Here is a 23,883-nt window from a genome sequence, read left to right as displayed (position 1 = left end):
ACTTTTATTCTTTTTTTCTTCTTCTTACAAACACACACACACACACACACACACACAGAGAGTGACCTTTTCCCTCTCAGCAGGTCTCGTGTCTCCTCCTTCCTCTCGATGACCTTTGTGTTGGACTGAATTGTCCCTCAGGGTCAGAACCAGGTGTGTGTTTCTGCTCGTCAGTACGTAGCAATAAATTAAAAGTAATTACTCATTAGACTTCCTTCACTCACCTGCTGAAACACTCAGTAGTGGAAGGAGTTACGTGGTGATGGGCTGAAATACATAAATAAATAAAATAATAAATATAAATACAAAATGGATAAATGTTTGTAGATAAATAAACAAACAGGTGAGTTTCCTTTTGTCATTAGAGATAACGACTCATTTATTTAAAAAGCTTTTTGACCTGAATGAAACCGTCAGGTTTTAATGAATTAATTAGTGTTAAAAACTCATTCACAGACTGACCTCAAACAATCAGCTTGATTGATTCAGACAGTGACACAGAAACCTTCGTAATTTCATGCACTTGTTAATTAATTCTCGACCTCGTCGTCACGACTGAATCTGATTCTCACTGACGAGAAGATTCATGATTCTCTTGTTCAATCAAATGTGATGAATTTATTACAGTGATGCACTGGAAGGTCGAGCTCCACTCTCTCTCTCTCCCTTTTCTTTCACAGGTTTTTATGTAACATCCCTCACTTTTTGTCCCTCACACACACACACACACAGTGACACGAGGTCGTTGACCCCTCTGTGTGGCTGCTGGCCCTCTGGCTGTTCCACTTTTATCTCTTTTCAGTGAAAATGTCACTTTGCTGAAATTAATTTGGACTCATGAAGGGACAGTAGAGGAGGAGGAGGAAGAATTCTGGAGGCATGATGGGATGGGAGGGGGTGGGGGGGTGAGATTAAATTCAACTTTATTGTCATTGTGCAGTTAGCATTAACGCAGCATCATGTAGGCTGCTGGTTATTCTGTATTTAAAGTGTGTGAACTGGTGCAACATATGAAATATATATAAATGTTGGAATATGAGGAACAGGAAGTGCAGTATGTTCAGTAGTCGTGTGTTTATTATATACATCTTTATTCCGAACATCCTGATATTAAAAACGTTCCCTCACATTTTCCTCCAGTGGAAATGTTTTTCTTCTTCTTGTGAGGAAAGTTTCTCTGAGCGTTGGTCCTACAACAAAGAGGCCACGCCCTCAATCCTCCATTACTTTAGTCCTTAATAAAATGTAAACAGGTGAGTTATATAAACAGGTGAGTTATATAAACAGGTGTCATGAAGGAGGAAATTAGCTCTAGAGACCAAAACAGTTTCTGTACCAGGCTGTAAACATGTTGATTTCTGCTGTAAAGTTGGACATTTTAACATGGGAGTCTATGGGGACTGACTCACTGTTGGAGCCAGACTCTAGTGGTCGTTAGAGGAACTGCAGCTTCAGGTTCTTTGTGTTGGCGACGTTCAAGTACGACTCAGCAGTTTCCGAGTTTGACTCAACGATGTTCAAGTCTGAGTTTGAAACCTCATGTTATTATTATTCAAATCTAAGAGTGACTCATCAATATTCAGGTCCAGGTCAAATCATGACTCATCAACATCTAAGTCTGAGTCAAAACCATGACACCTGAGCAGTGACGTGATTGGCTGTTGACACATTCCCCAGAAGTTTAATCCAGGTCAACATCTTTTTAGACACCTGGCGAAACCATGGCAACCGTGGTGAACGGTGTTCGTCGACTCGCCTCAGGGCGAAGGAAATGAATGGTCTTCTGGCTGGTTAGCACAGATGATTACTGCGTGTGTGTGTGTGCGTGTGCGTGTGCGTGTGTGTGTGTGTGTGTGTGACAGATTGTAGCTCTATCTTTAGAGACGGACTCATCACTCCTCTGCGACAAAATATGATGATGTGTGGCGCTCAGTTAAATCAGGACACACACACACACACACACACACACACACACACACAGGGCAGCAGGTGTGTTTTATTGTGTAGTGTGATAAAGCTGATACTGATACTCTGGTTTTAACTCTCAACGCTCCAGGATCAGCATTTAAATAATCAATACTTTCCCTTTAGTGATTTGATTTATGAGCAGTGAGGTCATTTAAAAAGAACAAGTAGCACATACACATCTCAACTAAACAGCAGAGTAATACAAAAACACATGGAGCGTTCAGCAGCTTGAGCTGGTGGAGGCCAAACACACTGGACTGACACCACGACATGTTTGTTACAAGTTCAACACATCAACTCAGAGTCAGTGTCGTCTTCATTAATGGGTTAATAAACAAAAACATTAAAGCTTGTTTCTTCTTCTGTGTTTTATTTGAAGTGTTGATCCATCAGAAGATATAAAAACCATCTCAGTGTAGTTTTACATCTCCTCTCTCAGGCTTCTCTCTGGAGCTCTAGTAACAACAGGTCGGTGAGCCAATCAGAAGAGAGGAGGCTCTGAGCCTCTCCTCTGATTGGCTGACTGTTTTCTGAGTGATCAATAAAAATAAAGCAGATTTCAGGTAAAAACACTCAGAGAAACCAAATCCTGCAAGGTTTGGATGGTGGGTCCAGGTGGGCGGGGCTTGGTGACTGCTTTGTTGTGACATCACAAAGTTCCAGAAGTCCTGACGGCTGGTTTTAAGGCTCAGTTTCTGAATACAGGCTGTGTGCATTTCTCTGTGGACTGAGGCTTTGATACTTTCACAGTATTAATATAGAAGCTAGAGCTGATCTATAATCACACTACACATGGACACAGACCTTTACACTGGAGGAGCTTTAAAGTGTAAAGTATAACACAGTGGAAGGAGGTCGGGGGTCAGAGGTCAGACCTCAGTAGGTCAGTCTGTGTATAAATAAAGTGTTTCAGCTGGTTTGTGAAGAATGAATTTTGATGATTGTTTGTCCTTGTTTCAGCAAACAGGAGCTCCTGACCATCTCCAATGTTCCTGTGGCAGACTGCCCCCCCTCTCCCCCCCGCACTGCACCTCCCACCATGAAGGTAACACACTCTCTTACACACACACGGACATGTGTGTGGTTGAAGTCTAATTACCAGCAGCAATAGTTTCAGCTGTTTGGATGTGACTCAGGTTGATTGTGCTGCCACCTGCTGGTGCGAAGGACGTCACAGCGTCTGAGAAATAAACCCACGTTCATTTATTAAACTCAAACCTTCATCCGAACCTCTGAAGTCCGAACCCTCAAACTGACCAGTGAAGTAAACATCAGAAACAAAACCTAACATGAGCTCATGTCTCTGTCTGCAGTCGGCTCATTTCTTCGACATGATGGATAAGATGGAGGTAAGAGTGTGTGTGTGTGTGTGTGTGTGTGTGTGGTCTGTATTTGGTATCTGGTTTATACTCTGGTTAATCTGGTGGTGGGTGGAGTCAGACTTTCTGTTATTGATCACTGAACGTGTGATTGGTACTGACAGTTATTGATCATTTGAGAGGAACAGCTCTGCGGCTCTGGAAGAAGTTCATGTCAGGGACATGAACAGAGCAGGTCTGGGGGGGGCGGGGAGATCCCAGGGCCCCGCCCCCACCAATGTTTATCCAGAAACTACGCAAGATCCTTCATCACCATGAACACACACTGTAGCTTATTTACACACACAGCGTGCAGCTGCCGCGAACACTCACCACAGCACCAAATATGGATCAATCCGCCGCTGAAAATAGTTCCCATCAAATGCACAATTTCCTTTTGTTCCTGAGCCATTTTTAAAAAGTGAAACTATGGGCGAGGTGAACATCGGTTCCTGCTGAGACCTGAGAGACTAACACTGTCTTCTGTCCCTGACACTGACGCAGCAGGTGCCCGAAGCTGCAGAGATGAAGACGATCCCTCAGAGACAGAAGGCACGTCCGTCCATCTGGTCCTCATGTCCATCCGCTCACACTGTTGTTCCTTCATTTCATTCATCTGCTGCTGCTGGATCAGAGCAGCGTGTGCACTGCTGTTTGTGACCAGCTCGTTTCATTAACTGATGTGTTTTAGATTGATGAACGTGGATTTTAGAGAAATTCATTTTATTTCTGAATGTGATGAATGAGGCTGTGACAGGGTCACATGGTTTATGATGGTCACAGATACATGTGTGTGTCACAACATGTGTGTGTCATGGTCAACGTCACCACTCATCACTTTATTCACCTGTGTGTGTGTGCGTGTGTGTGTGTGTGCGTGTGCATGTGTGCGCGTGTGTGTGTGTGTGTGTGTGCATGTGCATGTGTGCGTGTGTGTGTGTGTGTATTTCCCATGTGTAATGTCTTTGTCTTCCTCCTTCAGGACGACTACATTCCTTATCCGAGGATCGAGGAGGTGAGTCCGAACGTCGTCACAAACATCAGCAGCAGCTGATTCATTAACACACGGAGGGAAACCAGTGGGACGACAGTGAGAGACGGAGGCGTGGTCGATACCACACAACTCAACACGTCACATCACGTCAAGATACAAAACAATATGAAGCCGTACGATACAATTTATACAAGACGACATGATACGAAGTGATATGAAGTTATACCATATGACGATAGCGATACAATATGAAGCGACATGATACGATACAAGACGGCAACAATACGACACTGTGTGATTCCATACATTATGAAATGACACGATACAATGATATAAGGCGGCGATACAACACGATACGAAGCGATAAGAAAACACATGATAAGACTTTATGTATTACAGACATAAAAAATCCAAGCCATAACATTTTAAAGCAAATACACTTTTTTTCTAACAAGGTCACAAGTTGTTAAAACACATCACCACAAACCAAACAGGAAAACACCAAAGGACAGGTGAGGTTAAAGGTCACCTGTCACAGGTACCGGCTCCAACATGGTTAATATGAAGGATTTTTGCATAAAAAGGAATTTAATTTCTGTAGTTGACCTTCAGTCAAGTGTGAGTGAGGAAGGTCAAATACTCTACACAGAGAGAATCAGGAGACTGTGTGTGTGTGTGTGTGTGTGTGTGTGTGTGTGTGTGTGTGTGTGTGTGTGTGTGTGTGTGTGTGTGTGTGTGTGTGTGTGTTGCAGGTGTTGGAGAGGGGGGGGCCATACCCTCAGGTCATCCTGCCTGAGTTTGGAGGTTACTGGATCGAAGATCCCGAGGCCTCTCCTCCTGCTGTGCCTCCTCCCACCTGTCTGAAGAACAGGGGAGAGGGGGAGGAGGAGGAGGAGGAGGGGGGAGGTTTGAGAGGAATCGATGAGGTGGACACAGCCACAGGGGATTATGGGTACCGTCTGGAGGAGATCAATGAGGCTGCTCAGGCGTACAGGAAGCACTTCTTGGGCAGGGTGTGTTTATAGTCCATTTAGTTTCACCAGACAAACTGAGTGTGAAGATCCTCAGTGTCTCACAGAGATCTCACTCTGTCTGTGTCTCTGTCTGTGTCTCTGTCTGTGTCTGTGTCTCTGTCTGTGTCTCTGTCTCTGTCTGTGTCTCTGTCTGTGTCTCTGTCTGTGTCTCTGTCTCTGTCTGTGTCTCTGTCTCTGTCTGTGTCTGTGTCTCTGTCTGTGTCTCTGTCTGTGTCTCTGTCTGTGTCTCTGTCTGTGTCTGTGTCTCTGTCTGTGTCTCTGTCTGTGTCTCTGTCTCTGTCTCTGTCTGTGTCTCTGTCTGTGTCTCTGTCTGTGTCTCTGTCTCTGTCTGTGTCTCTGTCTGTGTCTGTGTCTCTGTCTGTGTCTCTGTTTCTGTCTGTGTCTCTGTCTGTGTCTCTGTCTGTGTCTGTGTCTCTGTCTGTGTCTCTGTCTGTGTCTCTGTCTCTGTCTGTGTCTCTGTCTGTGTCTCTGTCTCTGTCTCTGTCTGTGTCTCTGTCTGTGTCTCTGTCTCTGTCTCTGTCTGTGTCTCTGTCTGTGTCTGTGTCTCTGTCTGTGTCTCTGTCTCTGTCTGTGTCTCTGTCTGTGTCTCTGTCTCTGTCTCTGTCTCTGTCTGTGTCTCTGCTTGTGTCTCTGTCTGTGTCTCTGTCTGTGTCTCTGTCTCTGTCTCTCAGGAGCATTTAAACTTCTCCTGTTCAGCCAGCAGCCTGGGAAACCTGCTGCTTTCTGTGAGACACCAGGAGGAGAAGGAGCAGGAGCACCTCCATGTTATCATCAGGTACACACACACACACACACACACACACACACACACACACACACACACACCTATCTCAGCTGGCTCAGATGAGACAGTTTGTCTCTTGTGTCCCTGCAGGTCTCGAGTGAAGAGCGTCCACCACAGACTGTCACTGACAGAGCTGCCTGACATCCCCAGTGTACCAGAGCTCGCCAAGGTACACACACACACACACACACACACACACACACACACACACACACACACACACACACAATATAAGGTATATATATATATATATACATATATATGTAAGATTGATGATTTTAATGAAGCCACTGAATGTGTGTGCGTGTGTGTGTGTATGTGTGTGTGTGTGTGTGTGTGTGTGTAGCTGCTGTGTGACGAGGCAGCCGGTCTGCGGTTCAGTCCCGTCCTCTACCCGAAGGTGAGCTCCGTTGACAGCAGCAGGTTTTCTCCTCAGACCTGATCACGTTTCTCAAACCGTCTGTCCATCTGTCTCCAGGCGTCTCAGCTGATCGTCAGCTATGACGAGCACGACATCAACAACACCTTCAAGTTCGGAGTCATCTACCAGAGATTTGGACAGGTACGCACCTGGACTCTGACTCCTCCCACCTCTGTGTCGATTTCTCTCTGTAACGGTTGTAACAGAACATACAACGTGTGTTGTACCTGTGTGTTGTGAGTCTGACAGTTCACCTGTGCGTCAGGTGTCTGAGGAGGAGCTGTTCAGGAACAACGAGGAGACGCCGGCGTTCACAGAGTTTCTGCTGCTGCTGGGAGACACAGTGGAGCTGCAGGACTTCAAAGGGTCAGTCAATGAGAAAACTGTCCCCACAACATGTACAAGTATAACAACACAGGTACACAAGAGAGGGTTAAACCACAAACAACACAGACAAAGAAAACACTAATGATCAATATAAAATAAATAAATCTGCAATTAATTATTAAAAGAAAAAGATCCTTAAACACCCTCCGATGTAAATCAAGTGTTTCACCTCGTTAACGTCCTTATGATGTTTTTATATAACACAGACACATGATGATGAAATAATCATCAGCACCATGACTGAGTGTTTCCACCTTGACCTGCAGTGAAACAATCACAGTCTCATAAACACTCTAAATACACCGGAAACCTTGTCAGTACAGAGAGAGAGAGAGTTAGCATTAGCACAACTGCTAACACTGTGTCAGCCAATGGCAGTTACAGGCTAACAAACAACATAAACAAATAAATGATGCTAACTGTGCTAACGGTTCTGATCCGTCTGCAGCAGAAGCTGAGTAACTTTAACTGAGGACAGTTTGTGTTTTTAGCCTCACAGTTTCTCTCAGCTGCTGAACTGACAAACAGAAACAACAGAAGTCAGGAGGGAAGCCAACGGTTTTAAATGTAGGAAGGAGGCCTCCACTGTCAGTTTGACTGTCAGCGTTGGTTTGGACTGAACGTTTCTCTGTGGGAACAGAAGATGATCAACAGCAGGATAATACTGACTGCCCCTCCTCCCTGCGTGCAGGTTTCGGGGGGGTCTGGACGTGTCCCACGGTCAGACGGGTTCTCAGTCCGTCTACACCGTCCACAGACAGCAGGAGATCATGTTCCATGTCTCCACCAAACTGCCTTTCACTGAGGGAGACACACAGCAGGTAGACAGCAGCACACAACACATGACACAACACGACACAACACGACTCATCACAGTCCACAGCATGACGCAGCAAAACACACATGACACAACATGAAGAACAGCCTCAATGCAAGGCCTCACATGACCTGGCGTATAACACATGATACGACATCAAGATACAGTGTCATAGCCTTACATAAATGACGTGACGTGACGTGACGTGACGTGACGTGACGTGACGTGAAGAAGACAAGAAACAACAATCAAAGCTGGGACATAACAACATACAACACACAACATCACGTGACACGGGACGCTGTAACATGTGATACGACGACACATGACACAGGATGATGTCAGTGAAGTCAACAAAGTTCTTCTTCAGCTTCAGAGGAAACGTCACATAGGAAATGACATCGTGGCTGTGGTGTTTCAAGAAGAGGCCACGCCCTTCGTCCCTGACATGATCGCCTCCAACTTCCTGCACGCCTTCATCCTGGTGCAGGTGGAGGAGCCCTGCTCCAATAACACCACCTACAAGGTACAGCTGACAACAAACATGTTCCCCCATCTTCTCCAACTTTTATCAAATATATAACGTATTTCCTGTTTTTCTTTGAATGTTGTTTTCAATGTGAGGAAGAACTCAGTTTCCCATGATTCACAGCGTTGTCAGACTGCTGAGACAAAAATGAAATCAGAAGTTAGCTTGACATGTTAACAGTTAATTGTCCTGTTGATATCAGAACAATGACACCAGAGGTACAAAACAAACCAGATCACTTTAATGCTCATGTTTCACTAACTTGTGATTGACAGGTGTCTGTCACCGCGCGAGAAGACGTTCCTCCGTTTGGCCCGCCCCTCCCAAATCCAGCCATCTTTAAGAAGGTGGGACAGAGCTGTTGTTGTCTGGTAGAACATGACGTGAAACACGACAGAGAACATTTGATAATACGAACTCGATCTAATTTCTGAGTTTAATGTTTATTTCAGGGTCCAGGGTTCAGAGAGTTTCTTCTCACTAAGCTCATCAACGCAGAGCTGGCCTGTTATAAGAGCGACCGCTTCGCCCGGCTGGAGGTAAAAACACATGAATGACTCAGACTGTCTGATGTTTCTACAACATTTGATAAAGAATTGTTTCCATTGATCTTCTGTGATTAACAGCCTGTGGAGTTCCACAGGGCTCCGTTTTAGATCATCTGTTGTTTCCTATTGCTGCTCCTGGATCAGGTGGTTCACACAGGAGACCCAGGTCCAGCTGCAGGGTCAGAACCCACCAGCTGATCCAGGTTCAGTAGCGACAGAATCCCTCTAAAAGTAAGTGTGTGTTTGTTCAGGAGCGGACCCGGGCGGCGCTGCTGGACAGCCTCCATGACGAGCTGCACAGACGCTCCCAGAGCATGCTGGGATTGACATCAGGCCTGGAGGAGGAGGGTCGATCTGAGAATGGACACGCCCACGGAGGACTGCTGGAGTCCATCAAGGTCAGAGTTTTCTTTCTTTCTTTCTTTCTTTCTTTCTTTCCTTCACAGGGTCATGATTTAACCTCTTAAATTACACTGCGATAATGATTTTGTTGTTTGTTGCTGTTTTTGTTTGTTGTTGCTGTTGTTTTTTGTTGTTTGTTGTTGTTGTTGTTGTTGTGTTGTTTCTTCCGTAGCGATGATGTGATGATGATGAAGGAATCTCTGCAGACACCGGCTCAGTTGTATATAAAAAAGTTTATTACAAAGAGGCACAGCATCATTTGACAAGCATCAAAACAGCCTGTGAGAGGACCCAAAGCCAAAAAGGATCTTCTCCTGTTTTTCCCCAAAACCATACAATTTATAGGCTGAATAACCTCTAGATACATATTCATGACATAGCTAAATCCTAATAACTTATAGAAACACAGAGCCAACATTTATGTCCAAACATGGTCATTCTATATGCAGTTAGAAGATACCATAAATCTTGTTAGGATATACAAAGGTCAGCTTCTAGGAATGTTTTTGGAGACCAGAGCGGAGGGGGTGCTCTCCCTCCTCCGGCGCCTTCCTTTCCTTGACTCACAAATCAGCTAAGACACCACAGTTGGTTAGTTGTTGATTGTGCTTCTGGTTTTCACTACCACCTCTTTTATCCATCTCAGAGGGCAATGCGAGGACGGAGCGTCTCCATGGAGACCATGTCGCGGGGTGGGGCAGGTCTGCCCACAAGCCTGAGTGGGGGGGGTCTGGCACACATCAGTGCAGAGGTCAGAGTTGTCTGTTTATTCTGTGTGTGTGTGTGTGTGTGTGTGTGTGTGTGTGTGTGTGTGTGTGTGTGTGTGTGTGTGTGTGTGTGTGTGTGTGTTTGTTAACAGCTGTGTTCTGTGTGATTGTCAGTATAACATCAGATCTCCTGTGAAGAGACGTTCGGGACTCTTCCCTCGTCTGCTGAGTGTCGACAGTCAGACAGAGAGACACACTCAGAGGAGGTAAGTCAGACAGACACACGTCATGTGACTGAGATACGTCATGTGACTGTTTAACCTGTTTCTCTCCCTCAGTCTCCTCAGTGAGCAGAGGAGCTTCGACAGCTGCCAGCCCACACTGGAGGTGAGGTCAGAGCAGCCGTCCAATCCCAGCTCCCCAGAGGCGGGACAACGGGACAGGTGAGTGTGACTGGGCTCTCTGATTTCTTTTTCTTTCTTTCTTTCTTTCTTTCTTTCTTTCTTTCTTTCTTTCTTTCTTTCTTTCTTTCTCTCGTTCTCTCTGGTGTATTCTTATTGTTGGTGGGAGACACTGAGGAACAGTGTGGCAGCGATCAGCTGATGTTCTCTGACCTGCAGGATCCACATGAGGAAGGACAGCAGTAAGATTTCCAGATCCACGTCCAGCAGCTGCAGCTTCAGCGTCGCCACTGACGACACTCACCTGGTGAGAGACGCAGCTTCAGATACTCACCATCAATAAACACCTGGTACAGTCTGTACAACTCTCTCTCTCTCTCTCTCTCTCTCTCTCTCTCTCTCTCTCTCTCTCTCTATCTCTCTCTCTCTTTTCAGCCCACTCAGGCTGCAGCGGTCGAGGGTCAAAGTTCAAGTCCGCTGATTGTGTGTCGCAGCCCCACAGGTTCAGTGAGACGCATCACACACTCAGTCCAGTGTCTATGTCTCTCTCTCTCTCTCTCTCTCTCTCTCTCACTGTGACTTCATGTCTTTTCACTTTCAGAGACCAAGAATAAAAACTCTCCCAGATCCAACCTCAAGTTCCGCTTCGACAAGCTGAGCCACTCTGCTGCGGTAAGTGTGTGTGTGTGTGTGTGTAACAGATTCTCTTCATTTCATGTCAGATGTAACTGTTTTTACAAGCTTCCCCGAGCCTCTCTTCTGATTGGCTGACTGTTTTCTGAGTGATCCAATAAAAATATAGCAGATTTCAGGTAAAAACACTCAGAGAAACCAAATCCTGCAAGGTTTGGATGGTGGGTCCAGGTGGGCGGGGCTTGGTGACTGCTTTGTTGTGACATCACAAAGTTCCAGAAGTCCTGACGGCTGGTTTTAAGGCTCAGTTTCTGAATACAGGCTGTGTGCATTTCTCTGTGGACTGAGGCTTTGATACTTTCACAGTATTAATATAGAAGCTAGAGCTGATCTATAATCACACTACACATGGACACAGACCTTTACACTGGAGGAGCTTTAAGACTCGTCATAGCTGTTTAAACCGAGATGGCAGGAACGTTAACGTTAACCACTGTGGCCTTTGATGAGGAGGGGGCGTGGCTTACAACTGTGTGAAGACTAAATTACAAAGAAGAAACAGCTGGAAATGATTTTAGTTTGAATGTTTGTGCCACTTTATTTCCTCCCTTTTCTATCATTTATACTTTATACTGAATGAATGAATCTGAACAGGATCTTCTGCAGGGATGAGTCACAGTCTGAGGTGATGTGGGATCTGAGTCCTGTGAATCTTAAAGAAGCTGCTGGAAGAGAATCTCTATATGTTTATATATGAATCCACATGTCTGAACACAGCACACAATAACAGGACCACGAATCAGACAGGATCCCGTCATACACTCTCCTCACCTGACAGACAGGTGTTATCAGCTGAGCTGCTCTCAGACCTGTGACGTGTCTCTGATCAACCAGTGTCTGACTCTGTCTCTTGTGTCTGTCCTCAGCAGGGACATTAGACTGTGAAGACAGCTGTGGAGGTACGTCCTGTCCTGTGTGTCTGTGAAGATGCATGAACGACACTGACTCACGATCAGAAATATAATAACAGTTCATAGATGGAGCACAGAAACAAAAGGCATGGTGGACAGACAGGCAGAGCAGTTTGCCCTGACTCATGTCTGTCAGGTGACACACAGGCTGGTGAAGGTTGCCAGGTCTGTTTCCCTCCTGTTGAAGTGATACTTCCTGTAGCAGAGATACCTGGTGAGGGAGGAGATCAGGTGAAGCAGATCAGAGGACGACAGGTTCAGGTCAGATTTTCATTACACTTAAAAAGAGCAAGTTCACTTTAGCTGCCATTTTAAGTTGGAGCGACTTTATTAAAATTAAGAAGTGACATAACTTCAAACTAATAGTTATATTTACTTAGTTTTTTCAAGGCAAGTTTTTCAAAGTAAGATCAACTTGAGGGAAACAGACACAACAGCAGCCTGAGAGGAAAACCTGCAGACAAGACTCAGGGTGAAGAGCCGCAGGCTTCATGTAAACCTGAACACTCAGGAACACCTGGAGGGGAATCTCTTCATGTTCAGCACAAACATTCACCTGGACTCAAGGAGGAACTGATCAGATTTTGGCCGTCAAAGGTCAAAGGTCATATTCTAGTTTTTCTGGTAATATTTGTTTATTTCCTCTTAATGTATAAAAACACAAAGACCAAAGCACAGAGCTGTTTGCAGTGAACAGGTAAATCCAGGTGTGTTACTGCGTTAACAACACACAGGTGAACACACTGCTCTACACTGTCCCCTGTGGTGAAACTGTGTCACAGCAGCTGACGTTTAAATGCTCAATCTGAAACCTGAACAAGGTTGTTGTTGTTGTTGTTGTTGTTGTTGTTGTTGTTGTTGTTGTTGTTGTTGTTTGATCTTTGATTCTGTTTTTAATCTGTTTTGTTTCCTTTTAAATTTCCAGATTAACAACAAAGAAGTTCAGACAAACATCAGAGGAGGAGAAGTCTAATCTGAACACACACACACACACACACACACACACACACACACACACACACACACTTAGGTTAAAAAGGGAAAACACTTCAACATTCCTCCTTAATGCTGCGTCTCTTCAGACTGTGACAGAGTGATCAGCCTCGTTATCAGCTTCACTAATTAATGTTGATTGTGTGACGATGTCGAGGACACGCCGACATGAACCGTGTTGGTGTGTCTGTTCTCTGACAAAGATAGTTCATGAGGGAAAAGAGGCGTCACTCTGTAACACCATTGTACAGTGTTTCTCCATCAGAGTGAGACCTCCTCTCTCCACATCACAGCCACATTCATTAATAGTCCTGACCCTGACCCTGACCCTGACCCTGACCCTGACCCTGACCCTGACCCTGACCCTGACCCTGATCCTGACCCTGACCCTGACCCTGACCCTGACCCTGACCCTGATCCTGATCCTGAGTCCTTCTTCACGGTGTACCTGCTGATAACAGCTGTAGAATCTGAAGGTTCTGATCCAAAACTGATGAGCTGATCAGTTTAAATTATTGATCTGCAGGCTGTGGCGACAGGAAGTGATCCTCTAGAGAGAGGAGGTCCCACTCTGACTGTGTCACAGAGTCGAGCTTCTTCCCCGAACAGACACACAAACTGACAACAGACAGGCGTCATGTGATGAACATGTGATGAACACGTGTTGGCATGAACACAGCCACCAGAGCTCCAGCTGTTTACACAAAGCCTGCAGTCACATGACCCCTCAGGTTCAGACCACACTCTGATCCTGAGGCTGCTGACGGACATGGTTTCCCACAATGCACCACACACAGATGTGTAAAGATAAATAAAAATAAATGATGGTGAGACTGAGCAGGTCAGAAACAGTTCCTTTAAATAATTCATATTATCAAACTTTTTTCTGTCAGTCGATTATTGATTAATCACCTGATCACGTGTGCTCCAGAGCACTGGTTGTTGTTATGGGGAGGTAACGCCGGGGGCCAGTAGGGGCCCTCAGGAGGTTGATCAGCTCATGATGAGTGTGTGGTGTTGAGGTGGGGTCAGGTGGAGTCATACACGTTGTTATCATACACAGAGCATTTCCTGTTGGTGTCATATTGATCAGGAACTCTGAGCAGAGCTGAGACCAGGATCAGAGACTGGAGCTGTGTCCCAGTTCAGGGTCCACATCCTGGTCCTTCGTAGATCGAGAGGACCGAACCGAAGTGGGACGGTCTGGTCTACGGAGCCTAGCAACCATGACAACACTTGTGACAAAACCTGAGGTTTCAAGGTCCTTGGTTTGAAGAGTTAGCTGTTGAAATGAATCTTGGGACATGTTGGACCATGAGGGATCCACCTGTTGGCGTTTTCAAGGAGCCTCTGAAGTGGGATGCTCGAGTCTCGTTGGGTTCCGTCTTCAGATGCAGACCCTGAACTATGACACAGCTCCGGCCTCAGAAACACTTCCTGTTACCAACACAGATCAGGTTGATGGAGCAGCTGAACGACCTGCAGCTTCTCCAGGTCACTGATGATGTCTTTGTGTTGTTGTGGGCTGATCACGTCCATGTAGTTTCTTCTTCTCTGTCCCTGAGAGCTGCACGTGGCGTCGGTACACTTCATCGCTCAGTTACTGTCATCACAGATCAGATAGACCTGAGTTACGTTCACATCACATGAACTGTGACACTGTGTTAAGAAGAAGCTGTTTGATGCAAAAACCGACAGAAACTGACAACTGATGTATGTTTTGCACTAAAATGAATCTTCCTCTGTGGATGTTAAATGTACATGAACACTGACTCTGTACAGACTGAACTGTCACTGTCTCGATTGCACGGAAAGCACAAACTGTTCCTCTCCTCGCTCCGACTTCAGGTGTAAATCTCTTTTTCTGTGTCTTCAGATTTTTTGCAAAATAAGAGTAATAATTTATTTTGAAAGGGGCTGATGAGAGGGAGGAAGTAGCATAAATACAAAGATGTCTGTGTGTTTATATTTAATGTTTCTGCATCATGATGGAAATCTGAGGTTTCTGTGATTCTCACATGAAAATCTGACGTATTAAAGTTTCTGCAGAATGGACTGGTTCTCTCTTCTCTGTGTGTGTGTGTGTGTGTGTGTGTGTGTGTGTGTGTGTGTGTGTGTGTGTGTGTGTGTGTTTCTGTTGTAGGCTGATGATAAAGATGCATCAGGTTGTGTTGTCAACACTGATGGAAAGTGAAGACAGAGTCATCACATCACATCAGTGATGTCTCTTCTTCTATGGTAGTATACTGTCCCCCTCCAGCTGCAGATCACCTGCTGAGGCTGCGCATCACCTGATTGGACATCGTCTTAGCGTACTGGATGATGATGTCACCGTACAGCTGGGCCACTCTACACTACACTCTGTAATATAATATAATATAATATAATACAATAATAATATAATAATATAATGTAATTTAATATAACATAATATATTGTAATATAACAGCTTAATGTAATGCAATATAATATAACGATAGAATTTATTATTTATATTTGTTATTTTATTTCATTATAATTGTATATTTATGAAGGCGACTGGACACGTTTTCTCTTCTTCACTTCCTGTTTGTCGTGGATGTCTTCTTCTTCTTCTCTCTCACACCGTCGCTCCTCTCTGCTCATAATGAGAACATTACTGCCCTCAAATGAGTCTTCCTTGTCCCTTACGTGCAGGTGAACTGAAGTTCACTCCCTCCAGGTGAACCTCAAGTTCCTCGGGGCGTCCTCTTGTGGACACCTGGACCACCTCCTCCCTCCTCTCTCCCTGAACTTCCTGTCTCTACTGGTTCTATCAAATAAAGGAATAAAATGGACCCCAAAAAAATAGTTTCAGGTTCTTGAAGTTCACTCCTCCCAAGTGAACTTCAAGAACCGACTTTATTTTCCTAATATTATAACTATTCCCGAAATTTACTTTTACTTGTAAATAAGTGTTTTTGTGCTTTTACTTCTAAAGGATCTGAATACTTCCTCCACCACTGGGTGGCACTAGTGCTCTGGTGTGACGGTTTTCTCCACCAACGAAGAAGAGGCGGGAGGACAGAGAACCGTTGCCGGGTTAGGGGGAAGTAGCAGCAGCAGGCGTTGTTCGCAGGTAGCGCCATGGCGGCCGTTCATAGTTTACGGGTGTCTGTGAAATCAGACAGCGGCTCGGACCGCTCGGACTCGGACTCAGACTCCGAGTCGGACAGAGATGCCCGCGAGGCCGAACCGATGGAGGTGGAGGAGGGAGAGCTGGATCTGGAGGCCGAGGACATCTCCGTTAACCGCTCCCTGAAGGAGCTGGTGCCGGTAAGTGCCCCGAACTAGGCCCTGTCAGCCCGGGGACTGGCGTCTGCTCTGGCCGGCGGATCCGCTGGAAGTGACGGTGTGTGGTAACTTGGACTCCCGGCTCCGTGTCCGGGGAGCAGTTGGTGAGCACCGCGGCGGTTACGGTGCAACGGCTGACCATTAGCTGCTTGTGACACGGACTAGTTTTAGTTTGTGGCGCCATTGTTCCGCAGCTGGAGTTTGAACGTTTGTTTTTTCACTCACTTGTTGCTGGTCGCCTCCTCACGTGCACCATCAAACCCCCGTTAGTAAACTGGAAATTTAACGTTATTTACCGGGGACTGCGTCGGTTGGACACGATTTAAAACCTTTCAACGTTTCTGATACAAACACAGTCACTTATCAATTCGGCTTATTAATAATCAACCACTTTAGTTAAATTATTATTTTAGCTGTAATTCCTGTGTTGTTGCTTCCATGATAATCTTCCCGTTAACAGACAGTGAACCAGGGGAATAGAGACAGTGAGCCCGGGGCCCCAACATGAGGAGGCCCCTCACTAAGCCTGGAATTAAACGTTAGTTTCTAACTTTAGTTTTCAGTATTGTAATTTATCTACAGCTGTTGGCTGAACACATCTGACAGACAACACAACAGCCACATCGCTGGTGTAAGTGTTTTACGATATTATATCATTTAATGCCTGTACTGAACAATGTTTCTTAAGTTTTAATCTGAAACATGATCAGGTTACTGCAGTGTTTTCATCAGGTTACTTCAGTGTTTTCTTCAGGTTACTTCAGTGTTTTCATCAGGTTACTTCAGTGTTTTCATCAGGTTACTTCAGTGTTTTCATCAGGTTACTGCAGTGTTTTCTTCAGGTTACTGCAGTGTTTTCATCAGGTTACTGCAGTGTTTTCATCAGGTTACTGCAGTGTTTTCTTCAGGTTACTTAAGTGTTTTCATCAGGTTACTTCAGTGTTTTCTTCAGGTTACTTAAGTGTTTTCATCAGGTTACTTAAGTGTTTTCATCAAACAGTACTGATGTAAATGAATCTTCAGCAGCATCAGGAGGTTTAATGACTCAGACTGATATTAGTGATCTTCTCAACCTGTCAACCAGAGTCATTCAGTGTGAGAGTGCGAGCAGCTTCTCATCCCGAGTTTTCAGGTTAATGCTGCAGCTATATTTCCTGTAAATCTGTGGATTGTGCTGAAACACACTGAGATCCAGGGTATGTGTGTTCACTATTCTGCCCTGACAGTCAGATTAGAATTAAAATGGCAGATGCTTGAATAGGAGTATTATTATGTAGGAGAAATCAGTGAAAGCTAGCGTCAGGTTCTCTGGTGTTGTGGAGGTTTTATGTCCAACTTCAGCTGTTAAACCCATTATTAGACCTTTTATATGTCTTGTTTATTTATTTAATTCTTTCATCCTACAAAAATGTTCTCCATGACGTCTTTGTGTTGCCCACCCACCGTCATGTGGACGCCTCTCTGTTTGAGAGTGGGGGCGTTCAGAGAGCAGAGACTGAGGAGTGAGGATGTGAAGCGTCTGAGCTGCTGGATTTTGTTTTGCAGGATACGAGCCGGAGGTACGAGAACAAAGCCGGAGCCTTCATCACCGGGATCGATGTCAACTCAAAGGTACAACACCTGCACTGACAGACACCCACAGGGCTCCGTCCGTCATACCTGGATTTACTCAGTCCGGCACAGCAGCAAGTGGATCTGATGGATATTTAAACAGTTTCTCTATGAAGAAGTCTGAACAAACAGTTAGAGGCTGATGAGACTGAGAGACTGTTTTTATCTTTCCCCTTAAATCTCATTTTAACACCTGGACTTACCTGCAGGATTTATGACATCACAACTAGCCTGGAGCCATTCAGACTCCAGTATGAAACATGAAGCCTTCAGGTCGAAACAACTCGTTTATTGCTCTTAAAAGAATTTAATTTAAAGAGTTTTAATGAGGTGATTGAAATATTCGGAGACAAATTATTTTTCAAAGTAAAACCCCAGATAAAAGTAAAAACCTTGTCTTTTACTCACAAACTTTATGATGTGAAAAGTTGGTTCTGATCCTCCTTGACCACACTACAGAAACATTTTAGCATTTTAGCTTAGCCTGCGCCAGTGACTGTCAGAGCAGCCATTTTGTTTTCAGGTCGTCCGTCCGTCTCATTCTCCCGGACACGTTGTCTCAATTATGACAAAATGTCACACAAATGGTTCATATTTAATATTTTCTATGACTCTAGCCTGAGTGGCGGTGATTCTACTTTAGTCTTTTACCAGCTGCAAACAACCAGATTAAATCACATTAGAGTGAACATCTTCACTGTTGAACAGCTCTGGTCTGAGGTCTGTGACGTTCCTCGCCCACCAGCAGCACAACGTCTCTCAGACTGTTTCCTGTTACTGTCTTTATTCATTATAAATTATCAGATTGTTTTTTATTAATGCTGCAGGATGAAGGTGATGTAGGGTTAATCTATATCTCTGATTGGTTAATGCTTCTCCGATCAGTCATGTGATCAGTCAGTGTGTGTGTGTTTTTAATCAGGAGGCGATCGAGAGAAAAGAGAAGCGAGCGAGACGTTTCCATTTCCACGTGGAGGAGAGCGTCGGACAGAGGAACGTTTTTCTGGATAAAGACACCATGAAGAAAGGTAAGAGGAGGAGCTACGCCCTCCTCACCTGCTCCTCACCTGCTCATGAGATTAACTGGGTTTCCATCCAATTTAAAACCCTCAGAAGAAAAAGTAAAAGTCTGTCTCGTCCTCTGAACGAGTGGACTGAGTGATGGAGGTAAACAGCTGCTGGAGCTGATTCTCCAGGTGCTGACATTAAACCACTGAAGAGGAAGAAGAAGAAGAAGAGGTCATTAACAGATCCAGTCAAAGCTGAGGCCAGTGGAACAAAGCACCTTAAGTTTTCTACTTAAGTATAAGGTTTCCTTAGTTACAGAAATAAGTAATTTACAGCAGTGAAAGAGCTTTGATCTGTAATCTGTGATGTGAAATCAGTTCCCCGTCGTTAAGGGTCCACTGTGTTCTCCCTCTCTCCTTGGGACGAATTCATTTTCTTCATTAATCTCATTAAACTCAGAAGGTCAGACGGAGTCACATGCACCTTTAGAGTTTTTCCTTAGTTCGGTCACTAAGGTCTTTTGTGCGATGGTTTAACTCTAAGTGGTTCCTTAAGTATTGGACCGAGATAAGGAGAAAACAATATATTTAAGGGAAACATTTTAAGGAAACATTAAGTCAGACAGAGGAAAGTCTTAACTTGAGGTGTTTTGTGCAGCTGGCCCCAGATGTTGTGTTGGGTTCATGTTTTGAGAGTGAGGTGGACAGGTGGATCAGTTCACAGGTGTTAACAACAGTCCGACTCTGTTGTGTGTTTGTTGAACCTGTTGTTGTCTTCTTCTGTGGTGCTCAGCCATCCCCAGACTGCGCATGGAGGCGATCCACGTGACGGGCGTGGATGACATGAGCACACAGGACGTGTTCGGCTACTTCAAGGAGTATCCTCCAGCTCACATCGAGTGGATCGACGACACGTCCTGTGAGCGCACGCACACACACGCACACACACACATACACACACACACTTATACACACTTATACACACACACACTTATACACACACACACACGCATACACACACACACTTATACACACGCACACTCATACACACATACACACACACTTATACACACACACGCATGCACACACACACGCATACACACACACACACACACACATACACACACACACTTATACACACACGCACACTCACACACACATACACACATACACACACACGCATGCACACACACACACGCATGCACACATACATACACACACTTATACACACACACACGCATGCACACACACACACTTATACACACACACACATACACACACACGCATGCACACACACGCATGCACACACACGCACGCACACACACATACACACACACACTTATACACACACACACATGCACACACAAACGCGCACATGCACACACCTACATACACACACATACTCAGTCAGTCAGTTATCAGTCCTGTGTGTCTGAACACCACCTGGTCGTTTCCTAGGTAATGTGGTTTGGCTGGATGACGACACGTCCATCCGAGCCCTCATCAACTCCAGCCACATGCCCGACCCGGAGGAGGCTGTTACCACGGAGACGGAGGGCTGCAGCCAGCCGGGCGAACAGAGCAAAGGTCAGCGTGTGAACGGAGAAGCGCTCTGCAGCGTCTCAGAGGAACGACACTGACGCGTGTTTTACACCTCACAGGTCGGCGAAGTCAAGGGTCAGACGAAGAGGAAGAGGGCGAGGTGGACGAGGAGGAAACAGCGAAGAAGAGCAGCGAGGAGATCGAAGGGAAAGACAGCGATGGAGAAGTGGAGCAGAAGAGGAAGGTGGAGGGTGGACAGGTAGAGCAGAGCGTTTCTGATACAGAAACTGATCAGGTTTATTGATCAGTGATGACATCAACAGGTGTGTGTGTGTGTGTCTCTCTCTCAGGTGGACGACCTGTCGCGGGCAGAGAGAGAGTCTCTTCTGAGGAACGACCTGCGGCCGGTGATCAAACCCTTCAAAGGAAACAAACTCTTCCTGCGCTTCGCCACACAAGGTCTCTCTCTCTCTCTCACACACACACACACACACTCTCTCTCTCTCTCTCTAAGCTGTGATGCGTTCACAGGGTTTTGTGATGAAATCCTTTGCTTGGTCAGGTGTTATGTCTGAACTGTTAGTCAGCTGATCTCTTCAGGAAACTGGTGACATCACAACGTGTGTGTGTGTGTGTGTGTGTGTGTGTGTGTGTGTGTGTGTAGATGATAAGAAGGAGCTGGGCGCCGCTCGCCGCAGCAGATACTACATGAAGTACGGGAACCCGAACTACGGAGGCATGAAGGGAATCCTCAGCAACTCCTGGTCAGACTCCAGCTGTTCACTCAGTCACATCACGGCCAGATGTTTATTGATTAATCAATATCAGAATATCAGGAACACTGACATATGAAGGTTCTAAATGATGTTTTTTCTTTGACATGACAACGTGTCGTTTCTTCTTCTTTGGCTTGAATGAGAACTGTTTGAAGAAAGGCGTGGTCAGTCTGAGAGTCGGCCCTCATGTGTTCTGCTCTCTGCTCAGGAAGAGGAGGTACCACAACCGGCGGATCCAACGAGACGTCATCAAGAGCAAAAAGCCTCTGATCGGAGACAGCATGGGACACACGCCGCCGTACACTCACCGCCACTCCGGTAAGAACTCGGACAGGAAAACCAGGTTCAGGATCTGAGTCCGGCCCGAGTCCGGCCTGACAGGTTCAAGACCAAACTGCTGCAGCAGAGGAAGTGATTAGTCAGCTGATTGATTGGTTGATTAATAGAAAACTAGAAATAGAAATTAAATAGATTTAGATAAATGTATTTATCATATTTTTTTTATCGGGATCAAAGTAAATACGTTCAGTGATACAACAGCTGTTCAGCTGATGCTGTCATTTCAACTGGATCCATATTGTTTATTATTTGTGATTTCCTGGTTTTGTTGACAGGAAGTGAGGTCATGATGAGAAGTGTAGAGACTGAATCTTCTTCTTCTTCTCTCTCAGCTGACCTGGTTAACCTGCCAGAGGAGCCAATCAAGGAGGAGGAGGAGGAGGAGGAGGAGGAGGGTGATGAGGACATGGACTCTGACGACAGGGTGGTGGAGTACAGGGAGCGAGGTGAAAGGGGCGGAGGTGGAGGCGGCAGCTCGCGCTCACTGGGGGCGGGGCTCCGCAGCCGGGCTGAGCGCTCTCCGTCCCCCTGGTCGGAGTCGGACGAGATGGACTACGACCTGGAGCTGAAGATGATCTCCACGCCATCACCGAAGAAGAGCAAGAAGATGACGATGTACGCTGATGAGCTGGAGACTCACCTGAAGAGCATCAGGTCAGAGCCGCCATCTGTCCTCACCTGTCCTCACCTGTCCTATCCTCTCCTCACCTGTCCTCACCTGACTCCACCTGTGTGTTGAGGTGTGTCTTTGTGTCTTGAGCAGGAACCGGATCGGGGGGTCGGGATCACAGAGCAGGGCCAAATCGCCGTCACCCACCAAGGTCACGGACGTGCGGCAGCTGCTGGAGGAGAAAAGACAGGGACTGTCTCAGCACAGATCGTCCCCCCCGGCGGCCAGCGGCGGGAAAACAGGTGCGCAGGTGTTAAAGTGACAGGTGTGATATTTCAGTGCGACTGTACCAGCTGATCAGCGTTGATTCTGTGTCTGCAGACGTGCGGCAGAGGCTGGGGAAGAGACGCTACTCCCCCGACAGACAACGCTCCCCCTCCCCCGTCTCCCCCAGAGAGACTCCCCCAGTCAGAGAACCAATCAGAGATGTTCATCGCAGACTGGGCGTGGCCAGTCAAGACAACAGAGGCCTCTACTCCAACTCATCCAAAGACAGAAAGACAGGTATGGAGGGAGGGGTCAGTGTTTCCTCAGGAGTTCCTGATGTGACACACAGATAATGTTTGTGTTTGTGTTGTTTAAACCCCGCCCCCAGGCGGCCTGTGGAGCAGACTCGGCTCTAGCGACGACAGCAGCTCCGGACGTCACGACCGCAGACCGAGCGGCCGTTCGTCAGGCCTGTTCTCCTCCTCCTCCTCATCAGGGCGGGGCGACGCCGGCGGCAGCAGCGATGCCGCCGGCAGCGGCAGCAGCAGGAGGAGACGAGGCAACGGGGAGGAGGGAGAGGAGGAGGAGGAGGAGGAAGACGACTCGACGCTGCAGAGGATGTGGGGCGCCATGATCAAACAGAAACAGGATTTGTCCCACAAGATGAAGAAGAGCCGACTGGACAACCTGCCGTCACTGCAGATCGAGATCAGCCGCGACAGCAGCGACGAGTCCGACGCCTGAAACTGGACCGGGGGGGGGGGGGGGGGGGACCAAAACCTCTGAACTCCACATCACACATTTCCTCTGAGTACCGAACATTAGAGACATGAAGCTGTCAGAGCAGATCGGAGGCCAGTGTGGTCACGGGAGCCGCTGCAGTCCAGGTAGGGATAACTGAGCAGGGCCCCTGGGCTGAGGCCCCTGGGTGGGGGGCCCCTGTTCAAAGTGACTGTTAACAATGCTGTCAGTCAGCAGTAGGAAAGTCCTGATCCAGAGTCTTTTAATGTTGAGAATCTGAAGATTTCACTGCTCATGAAAGTGTGAAAAACCATTTGATTGGACCAATGAGAGACTTCAAACCTGGACCTGGACCTGGACCTGGACCTGGACCTGGACCTACAGTCACTGGACTCTGATGGAAACAGATCAGTTCTGTTGTTGTCACAGCTGAGAGTAGAAATCCAGCTGCTGCTCAGATCAGCTGATCCATGTTGACTGTCAGGTCTGACGGCAGCTTCCTGTATTAAACCATCAGCTGATCTCATGTCAGTTCATATCAGATCAACAGACAGAACCAGGACCTCCAGTATCTGGATCAAGCAGCTGGTGAGGGATCAGACTCTGGATCAGGATTTACCTACAAAATGTTACTGAAAGAAAAACAACTACAGATGATTCTCCTGTGTGGGCGGGGCCAGGGACCTTTTACGCGTCTGTGTCGTGGGGGGGGGGGGGGGGGGGGGTTTTTT

At 46.3% G+C, this 23,883-nt stretch overlaps 2 protein-coding genes across 7 annotated transcripts in view; both read left to right on the top strand.

Annotated features, from left to right (window-relative positions):
- Nucleotides 1-15,002, top strand: part of LOC111239482 (rap1 GTPase-activating protein 2-like) — a 33,503-nt gene extending 18,501 nt beyond the window's left edge. For 3 of the 6 annotated variants that reach the window (XM_022769365.1, XM_022769359.1, XM_022769363.1), the window contains 22 exons: nt 2,929-3,013; nt 3,282-3,317; nt 3,831-3,878; nt 4,309-4,341; nt 5,073-5,333; nt 6,026-6,129; nt 6,229-6,307; nt 6,485-6,538; nt 6,617-6,700; nt 6,825-6,925; nt 7,638-7,767; nt 8,134-8,289; nt 8,568-8,639; nt 8,745-8,831; nt 9,092-9,238; nt 9,889-9,993; nt 10,124-10,215; nt 10,288-10,392; nt 10,570-10,657; nt 10,786-10,852; nt 10,952-11,022; nt 12,880-15,002. In XM_022769365.1, the coding sequence (XP_022625086.1) occupies nt 3,008-3,013; nt 3,282-3,317; nt 3,831-3,878; nt 4,309-4,341; nt 5,073-5,333; nt 6,026-6,129; nt 6,229-6,307; nt 6,485-6,538; nt 6,617-6,700; nt 6,825-6,925; nt 7,638-7,767; nt 8,134-8,289; nt 8,568-8,639; nt 8,745-8,831; nt 9,092-9,238; nt 9,889-9,993; nt 10,124-10,215; nt 10,288-10,392; nt 10,570-10,657; nt 10,786-10,852; nt 10,952-11,022; nt 12,880-12,927 (1,974 nt within the window). In that variant the 5' untranslated portion in view covers nt 2,929-3,007 and the 3' untranslated portion in view covers nt 12,928-15,002. Of the gene's footprint in view, nt 1-2,928; nt 3,014-3,281; nt 3,318-3,830; nt 3,879-4,308; nt 4,342-5,072; nt 5,334-6,025; nt 6,130-6,228; nt 6,308-6,484; nt 6,539-6,616; nt 6,701-6,824; nt 6,926-7,637; nt 7,768-8,133; nt 8,290-8,567; nt 8,640-8,744; nt 8,832-9,091; nt 9,239-9,888; nt 9,994-10,123; nt 10,216-10,287; nt 10,393-10,569; nt 10,658-10,785; nt 10,853-10,951; nt 11,023-11,909; nt 11,943-12,879 lie in introns of all 6 variants that reach the window. The other 3 variants (XM_022769361.1, XM_022769360.1, XM_022769362.1) reach the window with 3 other exon arrangements.
- A 1,037-nt stretch (nt 15,003-16,039) lies between these two features.
- ncbp3 (nuclear cap binding subunit 3) overlaps nt 16,040-23,883 on the top strand; it is a gene marked incomplete in the record, with an annotated part of 8,492 nt that continues 648 nt past the window's right edge. The window contains 13 exon segments of the mRNA XM_022769366.1: nt 16,040-16,241; nt 17,805-17,870; nt 18,793-18,898; nt 19,671-19,796; nt 20,336-20,464; nt 20,539-20,678; nt 20,770-20,878; nt 21,084-21,183; nt 21,404-21,513; nt 21,867-22,188; nt 22,298-22,446; nt 22,526-22,708; nt 22,800-23,883. The exon segment at nt 22,800-23,883 is cut by the window's right edge and continues 124 nt beyond it. Of these exon segments, the coding sequence (XP_022625087.1) occupies nt 16,053-16,241; nt 17,805-17,870; nt 18,793-18,898; nt 19,671-19,796; nt 20,336-20,464; nt 20,539-20,678; nt 20,770-20,878; nt 21,084-21,183; nt 21,404-21,513; nt 21,867-22,188; nt 22,298-22,446; nt 22,526-22,708; nt 22,800-23,155 (2,085 nt within the window).

Source organism: Seriola dumerili, unplaced genomic scaffold (genome assembly GCF_002260705.1).
Source record: "Seriola dumerili isolate Sdu_G_001 unplaced genomic scaffold, Sdu_1.0 BDQW01002927.1, whole genome shotgun sequence".
In the NCBI taxonomy this organism is placed as follows: domain Eukaryota; kingdom Metazoa; phylum Chordata; class Actinopteri; order Carangiformes; family Carangidae; genus Seriola; species Seriola dumerili.
This window is presented reverse-complemented; position numbering and strand designations above follow the sequence as displayed.